Genomic DNA, 27,137 nt, shown 5'->3' on the forward strand with positions numbered 1-27,137 from the left:
AGACGATCTGTACGTTCAGGGAGTGTAATCCCTTTCAGTTTCGGTAAACCTCTGGCTCCTATAAAGGTACTCGCAGGGCGATGTGCATGCAGTCAATGGCACTCTGAACCTTGGGGAAGCCAGTAATTGGTGCAAAATCTACAGCCCTCTCACTCTGTGCCTCCCTGGTCATTGGGAACTTTATAAAGTCCATCCTGCGTGTATACAGTGCAGTAGTCATCTGGCGAATACAGCTATGCATAGCGAACTGCGAGATGCAGCAGATGTCCCCTGCTGATGCCTGAAAGTAGCCGGAGGCATAGAAAGCAAGTGCCGCAGTCACGTCACCTAGACCGGCAGTGCAGTCTTGTTCCCGCTGGTAGGCTGTAAGTCTGCCTTTATGAGCTGGCATATCTCTGTGATCAGCTCTTTTCGGAAGCGCAGCCTTCGAATGCACTGTGCCTCAGAGATATTATAGGCCCCATTCTTCTAAATGTCCTCAAATGTTCTAAAATGTCCTCCAATATGCTCAAATAGCCATAAAAGCGAACTATGAACTCACATAGAGCTCAGTGTGTAAAACACAGCCTTCTCTCAAAATCCTTTTAAGCACAGAACTTCTGTTCCGTTTTTCAAAATGGCGCTGGGTGAGTCGTGGGTGCGAGCAGGTAAGACTTGAGTTTTCACAGCGTTTTTTTTCGGTGGGCGGTAAAAATGGTGATATCGGCAAATTTACCGCCCACGGCGATAGCGGGGCATTGCCCACCGATTTATGTCATAAAAATGGTGAAAATAAAAATAGAAACATGGAGTAGGCCATTCAGCCCTTCGAGCCTACACCACCATTCGATAAAATCATGGCTGATCATTCCCTCAGTACCCCTTTCCTGCTTTCTCTCCATACCTCTTGATCCCCTTAGCCGTTAGGGCCATATCTAACTCCCTCTTGCATATGTCCACTGAACTGGCATCAACAACTCTCTGCGCAGGGAATTCCACAGGTTAACAACTCTCTGAGTGAAGAAGTTTCTCCTCATCTCGGTCCTAAATGGCCTACCCCTTATCCTAAGACTGTGCCCCCTGGTTCTGGACTTCCCCAACATCGGGAATAATCTACCCGCATCTAACCTGTCCCGTCCCGTCAGAATCTTATATATTTCTATGAGATCCCCTCTCATCCTTCTAAACTCCAATGTATAAAGGCCCAGTTGATCCAGTCTCTCCTCATATGTCAGTCCAGCCATCCCGGGAATCAGTCTGGTGAACCTTCGCTGTACTCCCTCAATAGCAAGAATGTCCTTCCTCAGATTAGGAGACCAAAACTGAACACAATATTCCAGGTGAGGCCTCACCAAGGCCCTGTACAACTGCAGTAAGACCTCCCTGCTCCTATACTCAAATCCCCTATCTATGAAGGCCAACATACCATTTTGCCTTCTTTACCGCCTGCTGCACCTGCATGCCAACTTTCAATGACTGATGAACCATGACACCCAGGTCTTGTTGCACCTCCCCTTTTCCTAATCTGCCACCATTCAGATAATATTCTGTCTTTGCGTTTTTGCCCCCAAAGTGGATAACCTCACATTTATCCACATTATACTGCATCTGCCATGCATTTGCCCACTCACCTAACCTGTCCAAGTCACCCTGCAGCCAATTAGCGTCCTCCTCACAGCTCACACCGCCACCCAGTTTAGTGTCTTCTGCAAACTTGGAGATATTACACTCAATTCCTTCATCTAAATCATTAATGTATAAAGAGCTGGGGTCCCAGCAAAGAGCCCTGCGGCACTCCACTAGTCACTGCCTGCCATTCTGAAAAGGACCCGTTTATCCCGACTCTCTGCTTCCTCTCTGCCAACCAGTTCTCTATCCACGTCAGTACATTACCCCCAATGCCATATGCTTTGATTTTGCACACCAATCTCTTGTGTGGGACTTTGTCAAAAGCCTTTTGAAAGTCCAAATACACCACATCCACTGATTCTCCGTTGTCCACTCTACTGGTTACATCCTCAAAAAATTCCAGAAGATTTGTCAAACATGATTTCCCCTTCATAAATTCATGCTAATTTGGACCGATCCTGTCACTGCTTTCCAAATGCGCTGCTATTTCATCCTTAATAATTGATTCCAACATTTTCCCCATCACTGATGTCAGGCTAACCGGTCTATAATTATCCGCTTTCTTTCTCCCTCCCTTTTTAAAATGTGGTGTTACATTAGCTACCCTCCAGTCCATAGGAATTGATCCCGAGTCGATAGACTGTTGGAAAATGATCACCAATGCATCCACTATTTCTAGGGCCACTTCCTTAAGTACTCTGGGATGCAGACTGTCAGGCCCCGGGGATTTATTGGCCTTCAATCCCATCAATTTCCCGGCCTTCAATCCCATCAATTTCACTAACACAATTTCCAGCCTAATAAAAGGATATCCTTCAGTTCCTCCTCCTCACTAGACCCTTGGTCCCCTAGTACTTCCGTAAGGTTATTTGTGTCTTCCTTTGTGAAGACAGAACCAAAATATTTGTTCAATTGGTCTGCCATTTCTTTGTTCCCCATTATAAATTCACCTGAATCTGACTGCAAGGGACCTACGTTTGTCTTCACTAATCTTTTTCTCTTCACATATCTATAGAAGCTTTTGCAGTCAGTTTTTATGTTCCCGGCAAGCTTCTTCTCGTACTCTATTTTCCCCCTCCTAATTAAATCCTTTGTCCTCCTCTGCTGAATTCTAAATTTCTCCCAGTCCTCAGGTTTGCTGCTTTTTCTGGCCATTTTATATGCCTCTTCCTTGGATTTAACACTATCCTTAATTCCCTTGTTGGCCACGGTTGAGCCACCTTCCCCATTTTATTTTTATTCCAGACAGGGATGTACAATTGCTGAAGTTCATCCATGCGATCTTTAAATGTTTGCCATTGCCTATCCACCATCAACCATTTAAGTATAATTTGCCAGTCTATTCTAGCCAATTCACGTCTCAAACCAGCGATGTTACCTTTCCTTAAGTATAGGACCCTAGTTTCCGAATTAACTGTGTCACTAATAAAGAATTCTACTATGCTATGGTCACTCTTCCCCAAGGGGTCTCGCACAAGATTGCTAATTAGTCCTTTCTCATTACACATCACCCAGTCTAGGATGGCCAGCTCCCTGGTTGGTTCCTCGACATATTGATCTAGAAAACCATCCCCAATACGCTCCAGGAAATCCTCCTCCACCGCATTGCTACCAGTTTCGTTAGCCCAATCAATATATAGACTAAAGTCGCCCATGATAACTGCTGTACCTTTATTGCATGCATCCCTAATTTCTTGTTTGATGCTGTCCCCAACCTTACTACTACTGTTTGGTGGTGTGTACACAACACCCACTAGCGTTTTCTGACCCTTGGTATTCCGCAGCTCCAACCATACCAATTCCACGTCATCCAAGCTAATGTCCTTCTTACTATTGCATTAATTTCTTCTTTAACCAGCAATGCCACCCCACCTCCTTTTCCTTTCTGTCTATCCTTCCTAAATGTTGAATACCCCTGGATGTTGAGTTCCCAGCCTTGGTCACCCTGGAGCCATGTCTCCGTGATGCCAATTACATCATACCCATTAACTGCTATCTGCGCAGTTAATTCGTCCACCTTATTCCGAATACTCCTCGCATTGAGGCACAGAGCCTTCAGGCTTGTCTTTCTAACACACTTTGCCCCTTTAGAATTTTGCTGTAATGTGGCCCTTTTTGCCTTAGGTTTCTCTGCCCTCCACTTTTACTTTTCTTCTTTCTATCTTTTGCTTCTGCCCCCATTCTACTTCCCTCTGTCTCCCTGCATAAGTTCCCATCCCCCTGCCATATTCGTTTAACTCCTCCCCAATAGCACTAGCAAACACTCCCCCTAGGACATTGGTTCCGGTCCTGCCCAGGTGCAGACCGTCCGGTTTGTACTGGTCCCACCTCCCCCAGAACCGGTTCCAATGTCCCAGGAATTTGAATCCCTCCCTGCTGCACCACTCCTCAAGCCACGTATTCATCTGAGCTATCCTGTGATTCCTATCCTGACTAGCATGTGGCACTGGTAGCAATTCTGAGATTATTACTTTTGAGGTCCTACTTTTTAAATTTAGCTCCTCGCTCCCTGAATTCATCTCGTAGGACCTCATCCCTTTTTTTAACCTATATTGTTGGTACCTATATGCACCACGACAACTGGCTGTTCACCCTCCCTTTTCAGAATGCCCTGCACCCACTCAGAGACATCCTTGACCGTTGCACCAGGGAGGCAACATACCATCCTGGAATCTCGGTTGCGGCCGCAGAATCGTCAATCTATTTCCCCTTACAATTGAATCCCCTATCACTATAGCTCTCCCACTCTTTTTTTCTGCTCTCCTGTGCAGCACGGTGCCATGAACTTGGCTGCTGCTGCCCTCCCCTGGTGAATCATCCCCCCCAACAGTACCCAAAGCGGTGTATCTGTTTTGCAGGGGGATGACCGCAGGGGACCTCTGCACTACCTTCCTTGCACTGCTCTTCCTGTTGGTCATCCATTCCCTATCTGGCTGTGTACCCTTTTCCTGCGGTAAGACCAACTCACTAAACGTGCTATTCACATCATTCTCAGCATCGTGCATGCTCCAGAGTGAATCCACCCGCAGCTCCAGTGCCACAATGCGGTCCGTCAGGAGCTGCAGTCGGATACACTTCCTGCACACGTAGTCGTCAGGGATACTGGAAGCGTCCCTGACTTCCCACATAATACAGGAGGAGCATAACACGTGTCTGAGCTCTCCTGCCATGACTTAACCCCTAGATAAACTTAACTTGGCAACAAGGCTAAAAGGTTACTTACTGATAAAGTAAAGAAAAAGAAAAACTACTTACCAATCACCAGCCAATCATTTACCTGCTTGGCTGTGACATTACCTTTCAATCTCTTTCTACTCTTTTTTGCCTTCTCTCTCTGTTGCAGCTGCACCGGCTGGTCTTTATAGGCCTCTCCTCCGACCTCCCGACTCACCACGCTGCTGCCCGCTGGCCTCAGCGACCACGAACTCCTGCTCTCCTCCGACTTCCCGACTCACCACGCTGCTCCCTGCTGGCCTCAGTGACCACGAACCCCTGCTGGGCCTTTATAGGCCTCTCCTCCGACCTCCCGATGACATTGCTCCCCGCCCAAAAACGGCAGTAAAACGAATTTCTAGCCCTTAGTGTTTTTGCGTTTTAAACAAAACTGAAGCAGCTCAAATAAAGTATTAACATAGGAACAGGAGTAGGCCATTCAGCTCCTCGAGCCTGTTCCGCCATTCAATGATATCATGGCTGATCTGTGACCTAACTCCATATACCTGCTTTTGGCCCATAACCCTCAATACCTTTGGTTAACAAAAAGCTATCAATCTCAGATTTAAAATTAACAATTGTCCTCGCATCAATTGCCACTTGCATGAGAGAGTTCCAATATTCTAACACCCTTTTTGTGTGTAGAAGTGTTTCCTAATTTCATTCCTGAAAGGACTGGCTCTAATATTTAGACTATGCCACCTAGTCCTAGAATCCCTAACCAGCGGAAATAGTTTCTCTATCTACCCTATCTGTTCCCCTTAATATCTTGAAAACTTTGATCAGATCACCCCTTAATATTCTAAATTCTAGGGAATACAACCCTAATTTGGGTAATCTCTCCTCGTAACTTAACCCTTGAAGTCCGGGTATCATTTTGGTAAACTTGCGCTGCACTCCCTCCAAGGCCAATTACTAATAATCTCTCCAATAATGCTTTCAAAGTTATAGTGTAAACAAAAATATATTTTATATAGTCTGGTAGCTACAACAATAATGCACTGAACTTTCGAATTAGAAGATTGAAGATGTATTAATTTGAACTAACATGTAAATTTGGGCTTAGTCTGAAGTGATGACAGCAAATCAAAGCAGCTCTTGGGAGGCAATACATTCAAATAGAAAAGAAACTAAAGAAAAATGAAACACATTAAAAAAAACAAGAAAAAAATCTGCATTGTACCCGATGTTACAATGACATCAGGTCATGCCAGAACATGATCAGAGAAGGCTTGAACCTTGATTCGACAAGGTTCCAGATAAAAGGTTGTTAAGCAAGATAAGAGCACATGGGTTTGGGGGTAATGTATTAGCATGGATAAAGGAACGGTTAACAGACAGAAAACAGAGAGTAGGGATAAACTGGTCATTTTCAGATTGGCAGGCTGTAACTAGTGGAGTGCCATAAGGATCAGTGCTTGGGGCCTCAGCTATTTAAAATCCATATTAATGACTTAGATGAAGGGACTGAGTGCAACGTATCGAAGTTTGCTGACGATACAAAGCTAGGTGGGAAAGTAAGATGCGAGGAGGATGCAAAGAGCCTGCAAAGGTATATACCCAGGTTAAGTGAGTGGACAATAAGGTGGCAGATAGAGTATATGTGAGGAAATATGAGGTTATTCATTTTGGTAGGAAGAATAGAAAAGCAGAATATTTTTTTAAATGGTGAGAAACTATTAAATGTTAGTTTTCAGAGAGATTGAGGTGTCCTTGTACAGGAAACACAGAAAGTTAGCAAGCAATTAGGAAGGCAAATGGCATATTGGCCTTTATTGCTAGAAGGTTGGAGTCTAAAAGTAAGGAAGTCTTGCTACAATTGTACAGGGCTCTGGTGAGACCACACCTGGAGTACTGTGCACAATTTTCGTCTCCTTATTTAAAGGAAGGAAATACTTGCCTTAGAGACAGTGCAATGATGGTTCACTAGATTGATTCCTGGGATGAGAGGGTTGTCCTATGAGGAGAGATTGAGTAGATTGGGTCTGTACCGTCTGGAGTTTAGAAGAATGAGGTGATCTCATTGAAACATACAAGATTCTGAGGGGGATTGACAGGATAAATGCCGAGAATTTTTTCCCCTGGTTGGAGAGTCTCGAACTCGGGGGCATAGTCTCATGATAAGAGGTCAGCCCTTTAAGACTGAGATGAGGAGGAATTTCTTCAGTCAGAGGGTTGTGAATCTTTGGAATTCTCTGCCCCAAAGTGCTGTGGATGCTCAGTGGTTGAATATATTCAAGGCTGAGATAAATAGATTTTTGGACTTCAGAGGAATCAAAGGAGATAGCGCAGGAAAGTGGAGTTGAGGTTGAAGATCAGCCATGATTTTATTGAATGGCAGAGCAGGCTCGAGGAGCAGTACTCCTGCTCCTAATTCACATGTTCTTATTATTGTTTCAGCCCATGTGCGGGGTGGAGGGGGATGGGGGGTGAAGTGAGTCTAGAGTGGGAATGCAACAACCTGGAACTTGCGCTCAAAAAGGTTCACCAGCACTTTTGTAAGAAGGGTTTCTGTCACACCATCCAAGAAAGGGAGGATAGTAAAGTTTTCCAATCAGTTAACTGATGATCCTTTTGAGTTATTCCTAGCCTTAGCTGATATTCATATTCAGATTTGCTGATCTCAACTAATCAACGATAGCGCCAAAGAGAGGCAAGTTCTCATGTGTAGTGCATTATAATCTATTTTATTAGCATAGGGCTAACTTCATAGTGATAACTGAAATTTGAGTCACGATTGTATTGTATTGTTTCAGCATCACATTCTATTTTTAAAAGATTGGTGAATATGCTGACAGACTAAAGGTTAAACAAATGAGCTGTGTTTATTTTTAAGAACTACCAACATCAAAATAGTTTACATTTTGAAGTCAAAGAAAGTGTAAGATCCTTCTTCTTCTGGCATGCCCATTATTGTGAAGATCTTCCCAACTCTATTTTTCCCACATGGTTAACATATTTCACATTCGCTGCGATGTATTGTCGTATACTTTTAAAAACATTTATTCTTGTTGGAATATCCAAGTAAACAGTACAAAAACTGGAATGCCACTGACTATGCTAAACTGTCATTTGGATATTTTGCACCTTCATTGTATAGCCACAACAGAAGACTCTAAAAAGATTAAAGATGAGGGTGTATTTTTCTAATTTTGCAGACTACTGAATTAAGAACTCATTTAACAGAAGTAACTCGCCCAATCACAACTGATTTTCAATGATGGCCATTCCAATCTTTTCGAGATCTAAGTTGCCTTCCTTGTAACGATAGCTATGAGGAAAGATTGGATAGGCTGGGTTTGTTTTCCTTGGAACAGAGGAGGCTGAGGGAAGACCTTATTGAGATGTATAAAATTTATGAAGGGTCTAGATAAAGTGGATAGAAATAACCTATTTCCCTTGGCAGAGGGGGTAAAAACCAGGGGGCATAGATTTAAAGTAATTGGTAGAAGGTTGAGCGGATTGGAGGGGACATTTCTTCACTCAGAGGGTTGTGGGAGTCTGGAACTCACTGCCTAAAAGGGTGGTAGAGGCAGAAACCTTCACCACATTTAAAAAGTACTTGGATGTGCACTTAATGTGCCGTAACCTACAGGGCTATGGACCAAGAGCTGGAAAGTGGGATTAGGCTGGATAGCTCTTTGTTGCCCGGCACGGACACAATGGGCCGAAATGGCCTCCTTCCGTGCTGTAACTTTCTATGATTCTATGAAATGGTATAAATAGCAGATTTTGTGAATCCAGCTGTACTTGGAGTTGGCAGACATACAGCACAGAAGTCAGAAAGCATGATTCACTTATCAAGACCTGCAAGAACACCAGGCTGATGTATTTAGATAGCAGGGCCATCCCAACAAGTCAAATTAGGATTCAGAGAGCTTAGCAGGTGATCACAGAGGAAGTGACCTCTGGCTCCACCTCCATGCAAACCTGAAAGATGATCTATAAGAGTTAAGAAACTCCCACTGTTTAAAAAAAGTGGGACAATGTACTTATTTGGTAATAGAATGTTCAATTGTGAGTTTATGAACTAATTTACTGAAAGCTTCAATGCACTGAACAAAATTGTCCCTCCAATCAGGAAAAAGTACCAATTTGGTTGCTGAACTGTAAAGTGGCAGTCTGTACAATCAGAATAAATTTTACTAAATCTAAAATACTGTAAATGTGCAGTTGAATAAAGTGGTTCTGCAAATATTGAAAAACAAAGTATTTTTTGTTGCATACAAATGTACTCTGATAATATAATGAAGTCACATATATATTACTCGAATATGTCAAATTGCTAATTAACCTTATTCATTTTCTCATTATTCTGCCTTAAAGTAACATTCGCGCCACACAAGTGCCAGGCAATGACTATCTCCAATAAGCGAGAGTCTAACTACCGCCTCTTGACATTCAACGGCATTAACATTGCCGAATCCTCCACCATCACATCCTGGGGTCACCTTTGATCAGAAACTTAACTGGACCAACCACATAAATACTGTGGCAACAAGAGCAGTTCAGAGGCTGGGTATTCTGCAGTGAGTATCTCACCTTCTGACTCCAGAAAGTCTTTCTACCATCTACAAGGCACGTCAGGAGTGTGATGGAATACTCTCCACTTGCCTGGATGAGTGCAGCTCCAACAACACTCAAGAGGCTTGACACCATCCTGGACAAAGCAGCCCATTTGATTGGCACCCATCCACCATCTTAAACATTAACTCGCTCCACCATCGGAGTACCATGGCTGCAGTGTGTATCATCTAACAAGATGCACTGCAGCAACTCACCAAGGCTTCAATAGCACCTCACAAACCTGCGATGTCTACTACCTAGAAGGACAAGAGCAGCAGACACTTGGGAACACCATCACCTGCAAGTCCCCCTCCAAGTTACACAACATTCTGATTTGGAAATATATTGCCATTCCTTCATCGGCGCTGGGTCAAAATCCTGGAACTCCCTCCCCAACAGTACTGTGGGAGTACCTTCACCATACAGACCGCAGCGATTCAAGGCGGCGGCTCATCACTAACTTCCCATGGGGAATTAGGGAAGGGCAATAAATGCTAACCTTGGCAGTGACAACCACATCCTCGGAATGAATTTTTAAAAACTAGTGTGAAATGAGAGGGCTAGGAAAGGGACAGGTCGTGCCTATCAGGAGACAGTATTAACTCACAAAAAATCAAACTATGTAATTAATTCGAACCGAAACATTGAAGGTATGGGTCTTGGAGAGGTTGGGCATCTTGACACAACAGTTACAAGGTACCACATCAAACCCATTTAAACTATCACGTTACACTAATGTGTTCTAACAGTGCACAAGTCTTTCGTAGTTCATGTAATAAAAATGAGCCCAATTCATCAGTTTGCTTAGATACTAATAAAGATCCCATTTCTTCCCTTCACTGACCAAGGCAAGCCCAATGGTCTGAAGAATTATTAAACATTATTTACATTGGAGCAAATTAAGTAAGTATTGAACGGCCAAGTCATCAAACTGTCTGCCTTGCTACCAGTCCCTAAAGAGCCTTTTAAGAAAGAGCAATTTAATATGCCAGATAAACCTGTGGAATATGTAGTGCAGTGTGTGCATTGTAGTCTATTACAGAGCAGGGAGCTCCATCACTGGCAAGTGCTGTGGTAATCTCAGTTACACAGGTTATAGATACAGATGGAGGATTCTTCACAAATGGTTCCATCACTACTAGATACTTTGGGAATCAAGATCCAAGATGCAATAAAGGTACTTTTTCAGTCTTAATTGACAAACCTTGGACACAGCATTAGGGAGGCTTCTGGCAATTTCATCAAGAAAAAAAATATATAGATACGCACATGAGGAAATGGTCTTCAGTGCCATGCAGAAAGAAGCATCTAAGCTTATTCTGCAAAGCATTATGACAGCACTGGAGTTTTTGATCTACATACTTCATAGCTAATTGCTTTTGTAGGTAACTGGCCACTGCAATCATAGGTGGTTAGGCCATCAGATAAGCCATCAGACATCGCTGCAGAAGTTCCTCGGGGCAGTGTCCTAGGCCCAATCATCTTCAGCTATTTCACCTGTGACCTTCCCTACATTAATAGGGGTACGGTAGCATTGTGGTTCTGTTACTGAACTAGTAACCCAGAGGCCTGGACTAATGATCCAGAGATATGAGTTCAAATTCCATCATGATAGCTGGGGATATAAATACAGTTAATTAAATAAATCTGGAATAAAAAACTGGAATGAAGCTATCAGATTGTCATAAAAACCCATCTGGTTCACGAATGCTGTCCTTACCTGGTCTGGCCTATATATGATTACAGACTCATAGCAATATTGTTGACTCTTAACTGCCTTCGGAAATGGCCTAGCAAGCCATTCAGTTGTAACAAACTGCTATGGAAAACAAGAAGAATAAAAAACCCGGACAGACCACCCAGCATCGACCTAGGCACCTGCTTCGGACACGACCAAGGGAAACCCAGCCAGTCGACCCTGCAAAGTCCTCCTCACTAACACCTGGAGACTTGTGCTGAAATTGAGAGCGCTTCACATGGACTAGTCAAGCAACAGCCTGACATAGTCATGCTCACAGAATCATACCATTCAGCGAATGTCCCAGACTCCTTCATCATTCCTGGGGAGGGCACACCCATCAGAGGCGGTAACACAGTGGTATACAGTTGTGTAAGGGGTATAGAGTTGTAGCAGGCAAAGAGCAGACAGATAGGTGGTCAAGAATGGAGGATACTGAAGGTAGTGAATTGACCTGACACGTAAAATGGTCCAGATTAAGAGAGCTTATCAGTATTAGGAAAGTCTGAGGAATTGGTGAAGTTCCTCTATCTTACGGTATGGCCTATTGTATGTAACACTTGTTTATGTATGTAAAGCACACTTATAACACAATTAAGCCTGATGGTTAATGAACCATCTTTAACCTTAGTAACACATAACAAAAACAGTAGAGGTCAGCAGTTACAATACATAACATTTTGACTAGAAGTCTCTGGGGAAGAGATAAGAAAGCCAGTGTTTGGGAACAGAGTTACTTCAGACATAATAGGGACTAAGGCAAAGTTCACATCACTGAACAAACACAATTAACATATGGGAGATGGTCAGTTGGGAAACACTACTCAGAGCCAGTCTGATAAGAGGTGACAAATCAATGTAACTTCGCTGATGAACAGTAAACCAACCAGTGCTTTTGTGGGAGAGGCACACACTTCGGTTTGTTGTATAAATTGTGAGTGAAAACCATTGTTCTGAGAAGGTTCACGTTTGAACTTTTCCCTTGCATGTGCTCGAATAAACTAGTTGAACCGTAAGTTTCGTTTGATTGATTCCATGGTCGTTATACAGGCAGGGGTGTCGATTCCTATATCAGGGAATCCACCTTTAAGGAGAGAAGTTTTTTAACACCTAAAAGTCGGGAGGGAGTGGCCTTGGGAGTACTCAACATTGATTCCGGACCCCATGAAGTCTCATGACTTCATGTCAAGCATGGGCAAGGAAACCTCCTGCTGATTACCACCTACCGCTTTCCCTCAGCTGATGAATCAGTACTCCTCCATATTGAACACCACTTCAAAAAAGCACCGAGGGTAGCAAGGGCACAGAATGCAGTCTGGGTGGGGGACTTCAATGTCCATCACTGAGAGTGACTTGGCAGCACTACTGACCGAGCCCTGAAGGACATAGCTGCCAGACTGGGCCTGCAGCAGGTGGTGAGAGAACCAACACAAGGGGAAATCCTACTTGACCTCATCCTCACCAATCTACCTGTTGCAAATGCATCTGTCCATGACAGTATTGGTCAATGACCACCGCACAGTCACTGTGGAAACAAAGTCCCATCTTCACACTGAGAACACCCTCCATCATGTTGTGTGGCACTATCACCGTGCTAAATGGGATAGATTCAGAACAGATCAAGTAGTTCAAAACTGAGCATCCATGAGGCGCGGTGGGCTATCAACAGCAGCATTGTATTCCACCACAATCTGTAACCTCCATGGCCTGGCTACCATCAAGCCAGGGGACCAACTCTGATTCAATGAGGAGTGTAGAAGAGCATGCCAGGAGCAGCATCAGACATACCTAAAAAAAAAAGTGGTCCCAACCTGGGGAAGTTGCAACACAGGACAACATATATGCTAAACAAAGGAAGCAGCATGCCAAAGACAGGGCTAATTGATCCCATAATCAACAAATCAGATAAAAGCACTGCAGTCCTGCCACATCCAGTCATGAATGGTGGTGCACAATTAAACAACAGGAGGAGGAGGCTCCATGCACATCCCAGCCTCAATGATGGCGGAGCCCAGCACCCAAGTGCAAAAGACAAGGCTGAAGCGTTTGCAACCATCTTCAGCCAGAAGTGCCGAGTGGATCCATCTCGGCCTCCTCCCTAGGCCCCCATCACCACAGAAGCCAGTTTACAGCCAATTCAATTCACTCCACGTGATATCAAGAAAAGGCTAAGCGCACGAGATACAGCAAATGCTATGTGCCCTGACATCCTGGCCGTAGTGCTGAAAACTTGTGCCGAGCCTCTATCCAAGCTGTTCCAATACAGCTACAATACTGCCATAAGAAATAGCAGGAGTAGGTCATTCGGCCCCTCTATCCTGCTCCGCCATTCAATAAGATCATGGCTGATCTTCGACCTCAACTCCACTTTCTTGCACTATCCCCATATCCCTTGATTCTCGTAATATACAAAAATCTATTGATCTCCGTCTTAAATATACTCAACGACTGAGCCTCCACAGCCCTCTTTGGAAGAGAATTCCAAAGATTCACCACTCTCCGAGTGAAGAAATTTAAGAACATAAGAAATAGGTGAGGCGGTGGTGCAAGGAGTGAATGTTTAAGGTGTTGGATGGGGTGCTAATCAAGCGGGCTGTATTGTCTTGGATGGTGTCAAGCTTCTTTTTTGTTGGAGCTGCACTCATCCAGGCAAGTGGAGAGTATTCCATCACACTTGAATTGTGCCTTGTAGATGGATAGGCTTTGGGGAGTCAGGAGGTGAGACACTCGCCGCAGAATACTCAGCCTCTGACCTGCTCTTGTAGCCACAGTATTTATGTGGCTGGTCCAGTTAAGTTTCTGTTCAATGGTGACCTCCCCAGGATGTTGATGGTGGGGGATTTGGCGATGGTAATGCCGTTGAATGTTAAGGAGCGGTGCTTAGACTCTCGCTTGTTAGACATATTCATTGCTTGCCGCTTGTGTGGCACGAATGTTATTTGCCACTTATTGGCTCAAGCCTGAATGTTATCCAGGTCTTGCTGCATGGACTGCTTCATTACCTGAGGAGTTGCAAATGGAACTGAACGCTGTGCAATTATCAGCGAACATCCCCACTTCTGATCTTATAATGGAGGGAGGATTATTGATGAAACAGCTGAAGATGGTTGGGTCTAGGGACTCCTGCAGCAATGTCCTGGGGCTGAGGTGATTGTCCTGCAACAACTACAACCATCTTCCTTTGTGCTAGGTATGACTCCAGCCAGTGGAACATTTTCCCCAATTTCCATTGACTTCAATTTTACTAGGTCTCCTTTATGCCACAATTGGTCAAATGCTGCCTTGATATCAAGGGCTGTCATTCTCACCTCACCTCTGGAATCGAGCTCTTTTGTCCATGTCTGAACCAAGGCTGTAATGAGATCTGAAGCCGAGTGGTCCTGGTGAAACCCAAACTGAGCATCAGTGAGCGAATTATTGGCGAGTACGGCCCGCTTGATAGCACTATCAACGACACCTTGTGTCACTTTTCTGATGATTAAGAGCAGACTGATGGGGCGGTAACTGGCTGGATTGGATTGGTTCTCTTTTTTTTGCAGACAGGACATACCTGAGCAATTTTCCATATTGTCGGGTAGATGCCAGTTTTGTAGCTGTACTGGAACAGCTTGGCTAGAGCTGCAGCTAGTTCTGGAACACAGTCTGACGTCTTCAGCACAACAGCAGGGATGTTACCAGGGCCCATAACTTTTGCTGTATCCAGTGCGCTCAGCCGTTTCTTGATATCACGTAGAGTGAATCGAATTGGCTGTTGACTGGCTTCTGTGATGGTGGGGACTTCAAGAGGAGGCGGATAGGGATCATCCACTCGGCACTTTTGCACTCACGTGCTAGACTCAATCATCAGTGAGAATGGGCATTGAGGATATTCATGGAGCCTGTTCCTCCCGTTAGTTGTTTAATTGTCTACCACCATTCATGACTGGATGTGGCAGGACTGCAGAACTTTAATCTGATCCGTTGATTGAAAATGTATCACCGTTTGTTTCATTGTCACTGGGCCAAAATCCTGGAACTCTATCTAACAACACCTTCACCACACAAACTGCAGCGATTCAAAGCAGCGGCTCACCACCACCTTCTCAAGAGCAATTAGGGATAAATGTTGGATTTGCTAGCAATGCTCACATCTGTAAAGGAATTAAACAAAAGCCCCGGCTGATGGGTGAGCCCTTAACCATACTGCATAAATAAACTATGTGTAGATGCACATAAATCACATAAATGCGTCGCATATACTGTAGTTCACTCAATAAAATGGCTATGTTTGTTGCAATTTGTCATTCATTAAATGTGTTGTAAAATAAACTTCTTTAGTCCAAAACAAAGTGACCAAAAAAGTATTTATGTTAAACTTAGCAAGTCAAACAATTAGCACTTTAATTACTGCCAACGTGTACAATATATTTTTGTAGTATTGCATCCAGAGCACAGTAGGTACAGTTACAGCATTTAATAGAACACCTCGAGATGGCTGATGTTTGTGTGTGATCCTGCCATTCGATAAGCTATGCTGCGATTAAAACTTTCCTATGCGGTTCACTTTTGACAGTGCTGTACAACACTGGGTACGCTCAAATCTTCGTTAACGTAGCATGCAGAAGAAAACATTAGCACGATACAGTATTTTATTTATTTTTGACCCATTTTACGGATAACGGAGCTGATCCCCCGGCTAATTCGCTTGTAATGACTGCGACAATTACCCGAGAGATAGTTTCTATTACTGGAGGTTCGTCGTTGAGAAGATTTCTCATTTACCTCTGGACCATTTTCACTGTGATCAGTCGCAGGATTGGAGATTGGACGGCACCTTCCTGACAACACTGCGCAGCCGTATTTATCCGCTTCAGCTCCTTTTACCCAAGCACTGCGACATATTCTTCCCTGAAACACTTTTGTGAAAGATGGCACTAAAGCCCGGAACTTACAGCTCATCACTTAATTAAAAAAAAGACACCTTCCTCCTCGTCCTCTTCCTGCCACGGAAACCAGGCGATCACAGTTTATGGCAGTGAGGCAACCGGTACCATTCGCTGTCGTAAAACAACCCCGAGGCGTTCAGAAGTAGGCTGCACGCATGCGCGCGGTCAAAGCTGCTCGAGCGTTTTCAGGTAGCAGGTGAGATTCGCGCGTTTATCATAGAGCGCAGTTCTCAGGGAGTTGCCGTGTGGATCGCTTGTTTTTAGTGAGTGCGGAAGACTTTAAAACAAAGGATTTTAAGTGTGGGTTTCATCCGGAGTGGGAGTGAGCCTCGATTCGCCTGGGGCCCCGCGGTCGGTTGGTGCACGCGCTGTTCGGGAGCGAGGCAGGATCCGCGCTCCCTGGCTGCTATCTCTCTCTCTGTGTGTGTGTGTGTGTGTACCCCCCGCGGATGCTGGCACAAGCACAACTTTCCAGGCATGCATGAGAAGGCATCGGATAACTTTCTTCCGCCTCGGCATAAAGCCCCAGGCCTTATTGTCCGTATCTAAAAGAGTAAGCCCCATGCCTTTTTCTACACCGACACCTTTTTGAAACTTCTGACAACATAAGAAAGTCATCATCATAGGCAGTCCCTCGGAATCGAGGAAGACTTGCTTCCACTCTTAAAATGAGTCCTTAGGTGACTGAACATTCCAATACGAGAGCCACAGTCCCTGTCACAGATGGGACAGATAGTCGTTGAGGGAAAGGGTGGGTGGGACAGATTTGCCGCACGCTCTTTCCGCTGCCTGCGCTTGATTTCTGCACGCTCTCGGCAATGAGACTCAAGATGCTTAGCGCCCTCCCGGATGCACGCCCTCCACTTAGGGCGGTCTTTGGCCAGGGACTCCCAGGTGTTGGTGGGGATGTTGCACTTTATCAGGGAGGCTTTGAGGGTGTCCTTGTAAACTTTCCTCTGCCCACCTTTGGCTCGTTTGCCGTGAAGGAGTTCCGAATGGAGTGCTTGCTTTGGGAGTCTCATGTCTGGCATGCGGACAATGTGGCCTGCCCAGTGGAGCTGATCAAATGTGGTCAGTGCTTCAATGCTGGGGATGTTGGCCTGATTGAGGACGCTAATATTGGTGCGTCTGTCCTCCCAGGGGATTTGTAGGATCTTGTGGAGACATCATTGGTGGTATTTCTCCAGTGACTTGAGGTGTCTACTATACATGTCTCTGAGCCATACAGGAGGGTGGGTATTACTACAGCCCTGTAGACCATCAGCTTGGTGGCAGATTTGAGGGCCTGGTCTTCGAACACTCTTTTCCTCAGGCAGCCGAAGGCTGCACTGGCGGTATTGTTGAATCTAGTCTTCTATGTCTGTTCTTGTGATAAGAGGCTCCCGAGGTATGGGAAATGGTGCAAGTTGTCCATCCGACCACAGGAAAGTGATTGACAGCTGGCCCATCGAGCTTGCGCTACACAGTCATGCTGCCTTGAGCACAGCACATCACAGCACCGTCAGCCATGTAATTTCCTGTGGGGGGGGAGGTAAAATTTCTTCTCCAACCCCCTAAATTAGGCCACGTGACCGTGGGTTGTATTACTTAGTATCTCGCCTACCTTTTGTACACCATGATTTCCACCCTAGCCAGGAACTGGTGCAGCCCTCTTGAAGATATGCAGCAAATATGCCTTCCTGCACAAGCCAGCAACTTGTTCCATAGGTCAATGATCCTTTTGCAAAGAATAATTTCCTGACATCTAACCTAGTTCTATCCTTGCATGATCACTGGTTCTCCCTAACCTATTTTACTGAAATTATCTATACAAATACAGACTTGTCCTGGAACTATTTTAAGCAAATTCACCTCTCCTCCCCCCAGTCTACACTTTCCTAAAATAAATAGACCCAGCTTTTCTGCTTACTCACTTGGCTACTACTCCAAAAGCAAAATACTTTCTCACTCCACTGAATTCACTCTCTGTTTGATTTGGTCCCTTCCTCACCAACTGCTTGCCAGAATTCTCTTGCCAATGTTAGGTCATGTGACCAACCCTCTCCCTCCCAATATTCACACCTGTCCAATAAATCCTAACTCCAAACTTAATTCTGTGAAAGAAGAATGAAATAACTTGCATTTGTAAAGGCGCCTTTCACAAACTCGGGGCACTCCAAAGTTCTTCACAGCCAATGAAGTCATTTTGAAGTGTAGTCACTTGTAGGGAACCATGACCGCCAGTTTGCACAGTGTTGGGGTAAAAGGAAGACTTCTCTCCCTCGAGGCGGACTGCCCGATATAGGTAATCGACACCTCGCCCTTTGCCCTCTGTATAACGACCACGGAATCAAACAAACAAAACCTTAAATTCAACCGACTTTATTTCGAGTAAATGCAAGGGAAAGTTCAATCGTGGAACCTTCAAAATACAAGAGGTTTCAAGTATAATTTATACAGGTTTTGGAGAGGAGCTACCCTTCTAGAATTTTTTGAGGATGTAACTAGTAGAGTGGACAAGGGAGAACCAGTGGATGTGGTGTATTTGGACTTTCAAAAGGCCTTTGACAAGGTCCCACACAAGAGATTAGTGTGAAAAATTAAAGCACATGGTATTGGGGGTAATGTATTGACATGGATAGAGAACTGGTTGGCAGACAGGAAGCAAAGAGTAGGAATAAACGGGTCCTTTTTCAGAATGGCAGGCAGTGACTAGTGGGGTACCGTAAGGTTCAGTGCTGGGACCCAGCTATTTACAATATACATCAGTGATTTAGATGAAGGAATTGAATGTAATATCTCCAAGTTTGCAGATGACACTAAGCTGGGTGGCAGTGTGAGCTGCGAGGAGGATGCTATGAGGCTGCAGAGTGACTTGGATAGGTTAGGTGAGTGGGCAAATGCATGGCAGATGAAGTATAATGTGGATAAATGTGAGGTTATCCACTTTGGGGGCAAAAACAGGAAGGCAGAATGTTATCTGAATGGTGACAGATTAGTAAAGGGAAGGTGCAACGAGACCTGGGTGCAGCCTAGTCGATCCAATCTTTCTTCATATGTCAGTCCTGCCATCCCGGGAATCAGTCTGGTGAACCTTCGCTGCACTCCCTCAATAGCAAGAATGTCCTTCCTCAGATTAGGAGACCAAAACGGTACACAATATTCAAGGTGTGGCCTCACAAAGTACAACTGCATGCAGGTACAGCAGGCGGTGAGGAAGGCAAATGGCATGTTGGCCTTCATACCGAGAGGATTTGAGTATAGGAGCAGGGAGGTCTTACTGCAGTTGTACTTTGTGAGGCCACACCTTGAATATTGTGTACCGTTTTGGTCTCCTAATCTGAGGAAGGACATTCTTGCTATTGAGGGAGTGCAGCGAAGGTTCACCAGACTGATTCCCGGGATGACATATGAAGAAAGATTGGATCGACTAGGCTTGTATTCACTGGAATTTAGAAGAATGAGAGGGGATCTCATAGAAACATATAAAATTCTGACGGGTTTGGACAGGTTAGATGCAGGAAGAATGTTCCCGATGTTGGGGAAGTCCAGAACCAGGGGTCACAGTCTAAGGATAAGGGGTAAGCCATTTAGGACTGAGATGAGGAGAAACTTTTTCACTCAGAGAATTGTGAACCTGTGGAATTTTCTACCACAGAAAGTTGTTGAGGCCAGTTTGTTATATATATTCAAAAGGGTGTTAGATGTGACCCTTACAGCTAAAGGGATCAAGGGGTATGGAGAGAATGGGATACTGAAGCTGCATGATCAGCCATGATCATATTGAATGATGGTGCAGAGTCGAAGGGCCGAATGGCCTACTCCTGCACCTATTTTCTATGTTCGATATTTCTCCTATAAAATCATTGATAGGTTTATTGCTATCAGCGGAGTTACATTGATTTGTCGTCTCTTATCAGACTGGCTCTGAGTGGTACATGCAATTAAGAACATAAGAACATAAGAATTAGGAACAGGAGTAGGCCATCTAGCCCCTCGAGCCTGCTCCGCCATTCAACAAGATCATGGCTGATCTGGCCGTGGACTCAGCTCCACTTACCCGCCCGCTCCCCATAACCCTTAATTCCCTTATTAGTTAAAAATCTATCTATCTGTGACTTGAATACATTCAATGAGCTAGCCTCAACTGCTTCCTTGGGCAGAGAATTCCACAGATTCACAACCCTCTAGAAAAAGAAATTCCTTCTCAACTCGGTTTTAAATTGGCTCCCCTGTATTTTGAGGCTGTGCCCCCTTGTTCTAGTCTCCCCGACCAGAGAACCTCTCTGCCTCTATCTTGTCTATCCCTTTCATTATTTTAAATGTTTCTATAAGATCACCCCTCATCCTTCTGCACTCCAATGAGTAAAGACCCAGTCTACTCAATCTATCATCATAAGGTAACCCCCTCATCTCCGGAATCAGCCTAGTGAATCGTCTCTGTACCCCCTCCAAAGCCAGTATATCCTTTCTTAAGTAAGGCGACCAAAACTGCACGCAGTACTCCAGGTGCGGTCTCACCAATACCCTATACAGTTGCAGAAGGACCTCCCTGCTTTTGTACTCCATCCCTCTCGCAATGAAGGCCAACATTCCATTCAACTTCCTGATTATCTGCTGCACCTGCAAACTAACTTTTTTTGGGGATTCATGCACAAGGATCCAAAAAGAGTTTCATGCACAAGGACCCCCAGGTCCCTCTGCACCGCAGCATGTTGTAATTTCTCCCCATTCAAATAGTATTCCCTTTTTTTGTTTTTTTTCCCAAGGTGGATGACCTCACACTTTCCGACATTGCATTCCATCTGCCAAACCTTAGCCCATTCGCTTAACCTATCTAAATCTCTTTGCAGCCTCTCTGTGTCCTCTACACAACCCGCTTTCCCACTAATCTTTGTGTCATATTCCATCTCCCATCATATGTTAATTGTGTTTGTTCCGTGATTGCACTTTGCCGTAGTCTATATGACGCCTGAAGTAACTGTTCCAAAATACTGGCTTTCTTATCTCTTCCTCAGAGACTTCTAATCAAAATTGTAACTGCTCACTTCTGCTGTTTTGTTATGTGTTACTAAGGTTAAGGATGAATACCTACATAAGCAAGTGTTGCATACAATAGGCGATTATAATCCATACCATCACCGATTCCTCAGACCCTCCTAATACTGATTGGTTCACTATCTTCAGCATTGTGTTGTGACCACCTATCTCTGCTCTTTGCCTGCTACAACTCTATCCCTTACATGCAGTCTCACACACAGCAGTGAGATAATGACCAGATAGACTGTGAAAGGCACTATTATGAATGCAAGTTTTTTTCTTTGATTATCGAAACCTTTAAAATGGTGTATTCTAAATATATGTTACAACTTTAATACAACAGAGATCTTAATTTGTGTCTATTTCCACTTGCCAATGCACAAATCAGGTGCCAAACTGTTAGAATACTAGTATGTTACAAATATTGAAAATGGTCTGGCATAATGTTGTCTGATACCCTTCGGTTTACATCAAATTTTGCAGTTGTCCTTAATATGAATGCTTTCTTGGAACTTGTTCGATGTTGTATTCTAATCTATTGCCAATGGTTTCAAGTTAATGCCAGCAAGTGCTGGAATAGAGGCTGTTGCCTGTTGTAGTCCTAAAGATCTTCTAATATTGGGCAAAAACAGTGAAAAGCTTATATATTAAAATCTTTTAATTTTAACATATTACTTTAGTAGTTTACTCAGTGAGCTTTATAGCTTAAATCTCATTCTTAGCTGATGGGTAAAGTATTTTATCTTCCATGTGCAGAAATAAAGAGAAGGCCCTGAAAATAGATGACAATTTATTCTAAAAATATGATACTTCTTGTTCTGAAATTGATGGCTTACCTAAGCCAACAGCTATTGTTGATATTTATCTACTGATATCTATCTACTGAATTTTACAATTGCTGTGCTACTTGGCTTTTCCTTTGCTCAGGTCATAGTCTGCCCCTGTCAATGCCTCAGCTCCTTTGAGTCTATAGATCAAATTAACTAAACAAGATCTACATATATATATAATATATATATATATATATATATACACACACACACATATTTGTATATGTACAGTATATACATATATATGTGTGTATCAATTAATCTCCTGTGGCGTTGCACATAGGGAGTCAAGACCAAGTGTGTCTTCAAGTGAAGCAGGATTTATGGCCCCAAGTTTCGTCCCGTGGCGAAAACGGCGACCTCCGAGCTGGGCGCCTGTTTTTCGCGCCGAAAACTGCGCCTAAAAAAAAGTCCGATATTATGTCTGCGCGGTGTGCTCTTCGCAGCAGGGGGTGGAGCCTAACACTCGCGCCGATTTTCTAAGTAGCAGGGGGCGGGTACAATTTAAATTAGCCTTCGTGGTGCCAGCAACCCTGCGTGCGCGCACGAGCAGTCTCACACAAACATTGGCACTCGGCCATTTTTTAAAATACTGCAGAAAAAGTGAAGATTTGTTTCTTGGACCCCTGCAAAGGCTTGTAATTTAATTTTTTTGATATTTCTGTGTGTGAGGGAGTGCTTTTAGCAGTACTGCTGAATAAATGACCTGCTGAAATCAGTGAGTTCAGCTTTTCACTGCTAAACTTGCAGAACCGGTACTGCATTGGTGCATGCAAATTAAGTACGTGGTGTTGACAATGCAGCACCCATTCTGCAAATTTAAATATAAAACTGTCGATGTGGCTGCCTCTCCCTGTCCAAATGGCCTCAGTCCCCCTCACAGCTCGAAGGCTGCTGCTGTATCTTCGGCTGCCGTCGAGCCACTGACGCCACCCCTAAAGCGTGGCCGAATGGCCTCAAGCACCATAAAGAGCTGCGTGTGTCAGGTGTTGATTCTTCGGCTGCCGGCCAGCCACTGACGCCGCTGATATCCTATGGCCGAATGGCCTCACGTCGGTCCGCTGCTGATTCTTCGGCTGTCGGCCAGCCACTGACGCTGCTGATATCTCATGGCTGAATGGCCTCGGGTCCGTCTGGTGTTGCTTCTTCGCGGCCAGCCACGAAGAGAATGAAGGCCTGCCTCAAGCACTGCAGCTCAGCTCGAAGCTTGCTGCCGCTGCTGTCGAGACACTGATGCCACACCCCTGCCTGTCTCCAACATGAAAGGCCTGCCTGAAGCACAGCAGCTCGAAGGCTGATGCTATTTCACACAGGTAGGAACATGGTTTATTTAATCTTTTCTTTGCTTATAAATTTTTATTCAGGTGGGATTTATTTGTGTAATATTTGTATAAGTATAACTAAGGATTGATTGTAGAATTTAATGACTTCCCTTTTTCCCCCCCCCCCACCTCGTTCCCTACGCCTAATTTGTAACCTACGCCTGATTTTCTAAAGTGTAGACAAGGTTTTTTCGAGCATACAAAAATCTTCACTTACTCCATTCTAAGTTAGTTTGGAGTAAGTTTTCACTCACGAAACTTTGAAATCAGGTGTAAGTGGCCGGACACGCCCCCTTTTGAAAAAAAAATTCTGTTTCAAAGTGAAACTGTTCTAACTGACTAGAACTGGAGCAAACTAAATGTCGAGAATTCCGATTTCTAAGATACTCCGTTCTACACCAGTTGCTCCTAAAAATCAGGAGCAAATCATGTGGAAACTTGGGGCCTCAGAGGGTGGGGATAAATGAACCAAAGTGCACATGTAATTCAATTCTCATTTAAAGTCATACATTCGGTTCTTATTTTGTATAATACTTTGATTTTATATAATTAATAGTTAATTAGCAAAACTTGCAGCGATTTGGGAAGCAGCAAAATAGAGTTGGTTGGAGCACAGGAGTTCCTTTACACTGCAGCAAAAAACCCAGGGTTGAGATGAGAATGTTTTTTAAGAGTGGTTATGATCTGGAATACATTACCTGAAAGGGTGGAGGGAGCAGACTCAATAGTAACTTTAAAAACGGAGTTGGATCTACTTAAAAAGGAAACATTTACAAGACTATGGGGGAAAGTCCAGAGGAGTGGGATTAATTGGTAGCTCTTTTAGAGAGTAGGCACAGTGGGCTGAATGACCTCTTTATGGGCCCAAGTTTCCACATGATTCGCGCCTGATTTTTAGGAGCAACTGGTGGAGAGCGGACTATTTTAGAAATCGCAATTCTCCACTTTTTTTTCTGCAGTTCTAGTCAGGTAGAACAGTTCTAGTTTAGAACAGAATTTTTTCTTCAAAAGGGGGCGTGTCCGGCCACTGACGCCTGATTTGAAAGTTTCCACAGTGAAAATGTACTCCAAACTAAAGTAGAATGGAGCCAGTGAAGATTTTTGTAGAACTGAAAAAACCTGTTCTACACATTAAATAATCAGGCGCAGGTTACAAATTAGGCGTCCAGAACGAGGTGGGGAGGAGGGGGGGTAAGGGAAGTCATTAAATTCTACAATAAATCCTTATTTATACTTCTACAAATATTATACAAATAAATCCAACCTGAATAAACATTTATAAGCCAAGAAAAGATTAAATAAACCATCTTCCTACCTGTGTGAAAGTGCTTCAGCCAGGGAGAATTCTGCAGCCATTCGTGCCGCTGAGCAGGAGGCTGGGAGGGGGGGGGAGAAAGCCGTTTGTGTCGCTGAGGGAGGGAGGGAGGGAGAGAGGGAGGGAGAGAGAGAGAGAGAGGGGGTGGGGGGGGAAGGGAGAGGTCAGGTCGGATCGGGTCCAGTGGGGGGCGCGGGTCGGGTCAGTCGGGGGGGGGGGGGGGCGGAGAGCGGGTGTTGGGTCTCGGGTCGGGGCGTGGGGGGGAGAGCGGGTGTCGGGTCTGGTCGGCGGGGGGGCGGGGGGGGGTGGGGGGGGCGGGGAGCGGGTGTCGGGTCTTGTCGGGGGCGAGGAGCAGGAGCTGGCCGTGGGAGGAGCCTTATCCACGCAGCCCCAGTGAGGCCATTCAGCCAGGGCTCGGGGCTGCGTGCTTCGGGCCCCTCCCACACAGTTCGGCGCCTGGAGCTACTGCACTTGCGTGCCGACTGTAGCGCGCATGTGCAGAGGTCCCGGCACTGTTTTCAGCGCCGGGACCTGGCTCCGCCCCCCCCCCCCCCCCACAGCTCGTGCTGGCTGTGCCGAGGGCCAGAGGATCTGTAAGTAGGTGGAGAATACCGAGGATTTTTTTAGGCGCCGCTTTAGGCGCGAAAAACGGGCGCCCAGCTCGGAGGGGCGCCCGTTTTTTTTCTTGTGGAAACTTGGGCCCTATGTGTTGATATTCCTGATTTTACTTGCTTCATCATTGGCTGTGCCTTCAATGGCCAAGACCCTAAGCTCTGGAATTCACTCCCTGAACCTCTCTGCCACTCTACCTCTCTCTCCTCCTTTAAGACACTCTTTAAAACCTACCTCTTTGACCAAGCTTTATTTTTCTGCCCCAATATCTCCTTAAGTGGCTTGGTATCAAATTTTGTTTGATAACATTCCTGTGAAGTGCCTTGGGACGTTTTACTACATTAAAGGTGCTATATAAATACAAGCTGTTGTTGTTGTATGATGCTGTAGGCTAAGGAGCTGGGAGATGCAAAATTAAATCTGAAGTACCACCAGGGGTTGGTGGATGTAATTTCAGTGTGACAAGTTTACATAGACAGTTTACGTTATAAAAGTGAACATATAGATGTCTTATGGAAATGCTGACAGCAGGAAGTAAGGTTTTGTAGATAGGAAATGTGCACAGGCATCATTTTTAAATTATAGTTATGCAAATGTGACCTTCGTTCATCTACAAATTAATTCTGGTCTGCTTACACTTGCAATTACTGACCTTGCTAATTGATTTCAGCAATTTACAAGCTGGAATCCCACAGAGAGTACTTGAGCAGTAATCTTAAAGGGACAGGCTGAACATCACACTTGTGTTCCACACCTAGACTGCCAAGGGGGATCTTTTTTGAATTCAAATCTGTTTACTATAATTTAGGTGATATTCATAGTGATCTCCTTACTGTGTAGCTGCTGTATAAATAATAAAGCACACTGTCCGTATGCAAAATGTATACAAATTGGAGACTACCTGCTTTTTCACAAGGATTACAAAGAGAAATAAAGATGAGGAGGGCCATATGGCTCACCTGGCTCTTCCTGCCATAGAAACCTATGACCCTTCTCCCCTCAGCAACTGCCCACACCACCCCCCACATATAACTGGCTCTTGAATGACTTTAAGTTTCTGCCTCTTAATATCTTACCTTGAAGACCAGTGATCACTTTTACTGTGAAGAAATGCTTCCTAACATCAGTCTGAAACGTTCCTTTTATCAGTTTGTTCCCTTTTCCTGCAGTTGTCATTTAACTTGGAATAATTGTCAGGGTTTACCTTTTCTATTTCACTTTGTACCTTGAATATCTCTATACGATCTCTTACTTGCCTCCTTTTAAGGCTGAAGGGTCCAAGTTTTTTTAACCTTTACTCGCACTTTACACTGTTCTCTGACATGAAGGATCAGCCTCATGACTTTTCTCTGCACCATTTCTAGAGCTTGGATGTTTGTCTTATGTCTTGGTGTCCAGAACTGAAAATAACGGGCCATAATTTGCAGCCCCTAAGGGCACGTACAAGGGGCGCACGCACACGTTCCGGGTCTAGGCATGCGCTAAAACCCGGAACTTGCAATCTGTCAAGAATTTTCTTGACAGATTCTCCGCATTGCTGGGAAAAGGTCATTCGCGGGTGGAGAATTGAGTTATTTGCAGTAAGGCCTGCTTTTACCAGTATAAGAGTTTAAAAAAAAATGTTTTTTCATTCATTTAAACATTAAAATTTAGCCCCTTTAAAACATTTAAATTTATTTTTCAAAAAATTAAATTTGTTTTAAATGTTTAATTATATTGTATTTTAATTTTAAATGTCATTTTTTTAAAAATTGTTATGTTAAATGTATTTTTTATGTGATCCCCTGAATGCGGATTCCCTTCTTTGATTAGTTGGGCAGGTCCACATGATCCCGGGGCGCTTGCGAACTGCATGCGCCCCTGGGATACGTGGGCCTCTACGCAGGCCTACGCGTAGAGGCCCAGGAGCGCAAGTCTCTGTGGATTCTGAGACAGCAGGTAAGTGCATAGATCTTTTTGCTGGTTGGAGCATCTGCCTGCGGGAAGCCA

At 44.5% G+C, this 27,137-nt stretch overlaps 2 protein-coding genes across 3 annotated transcripts in view; one reads left to right on the top strand and one right to left on the bottom strand.

Moving 5' to 3' along the window:
* coa8 (cytochrome c oxidase assembly factor 8) overlaps positions 1 to 16,123 on the bottom strand; it is a 33,987-nt gene extending 17,864 nt beyond the window's left edge. Inside the window, exon 1 of one of the 2 annotated variants that reach the window (XM_070877516.1) lies at positions 15,887 to 16,123. In XM_070877516.1, the coding sequence (XP_070733617.1) occupies positions 15,887 to 16,063 (177 nt within the window). In that variant the 5' untranslated portion in view covers positions 16,064 to 16,123. Of the gene's footprint in view, positions 1 to 15,831 lie in introns of both variants that reach the window. The other variant, XM_070877517.1, reaches the window with a different exon arrangement.
* Positions 16,124 to 16,218: 95 nt separating this feature from the next.
* Positions 16,219 to 27,137, top strand: part of bag5 (BCL2 associated athanogene 5) — a 34,971-nt gene continuing 24,052 nt past the window's right edge. Inside the window, exon 1 of the mRNA XM_070879316.1 lies at positions 16,219 to 16,246. The gene's annotated coding sequence lies outside the window, so the exon portion shown is untranslated. The remainder of the gene's footprint in view (positions 16,247 to 27,137) is intronic.

The sequence above is a fragment of the Pristiophorus japonicus genome, chromosome 4, assembly GCF_044704955.1.
Source record: "Pristiophorus japonicus isolate sPriJap1 chromosome 4, sPriJap1.hap1, whole genome shotgun sequence".
Lineage (NCBI taxonomy): Eukaryota > Metazoa > Chordata > Chondrichthyes > Pristiophoridae > Pristiophorus > Pristiophorus japonicus.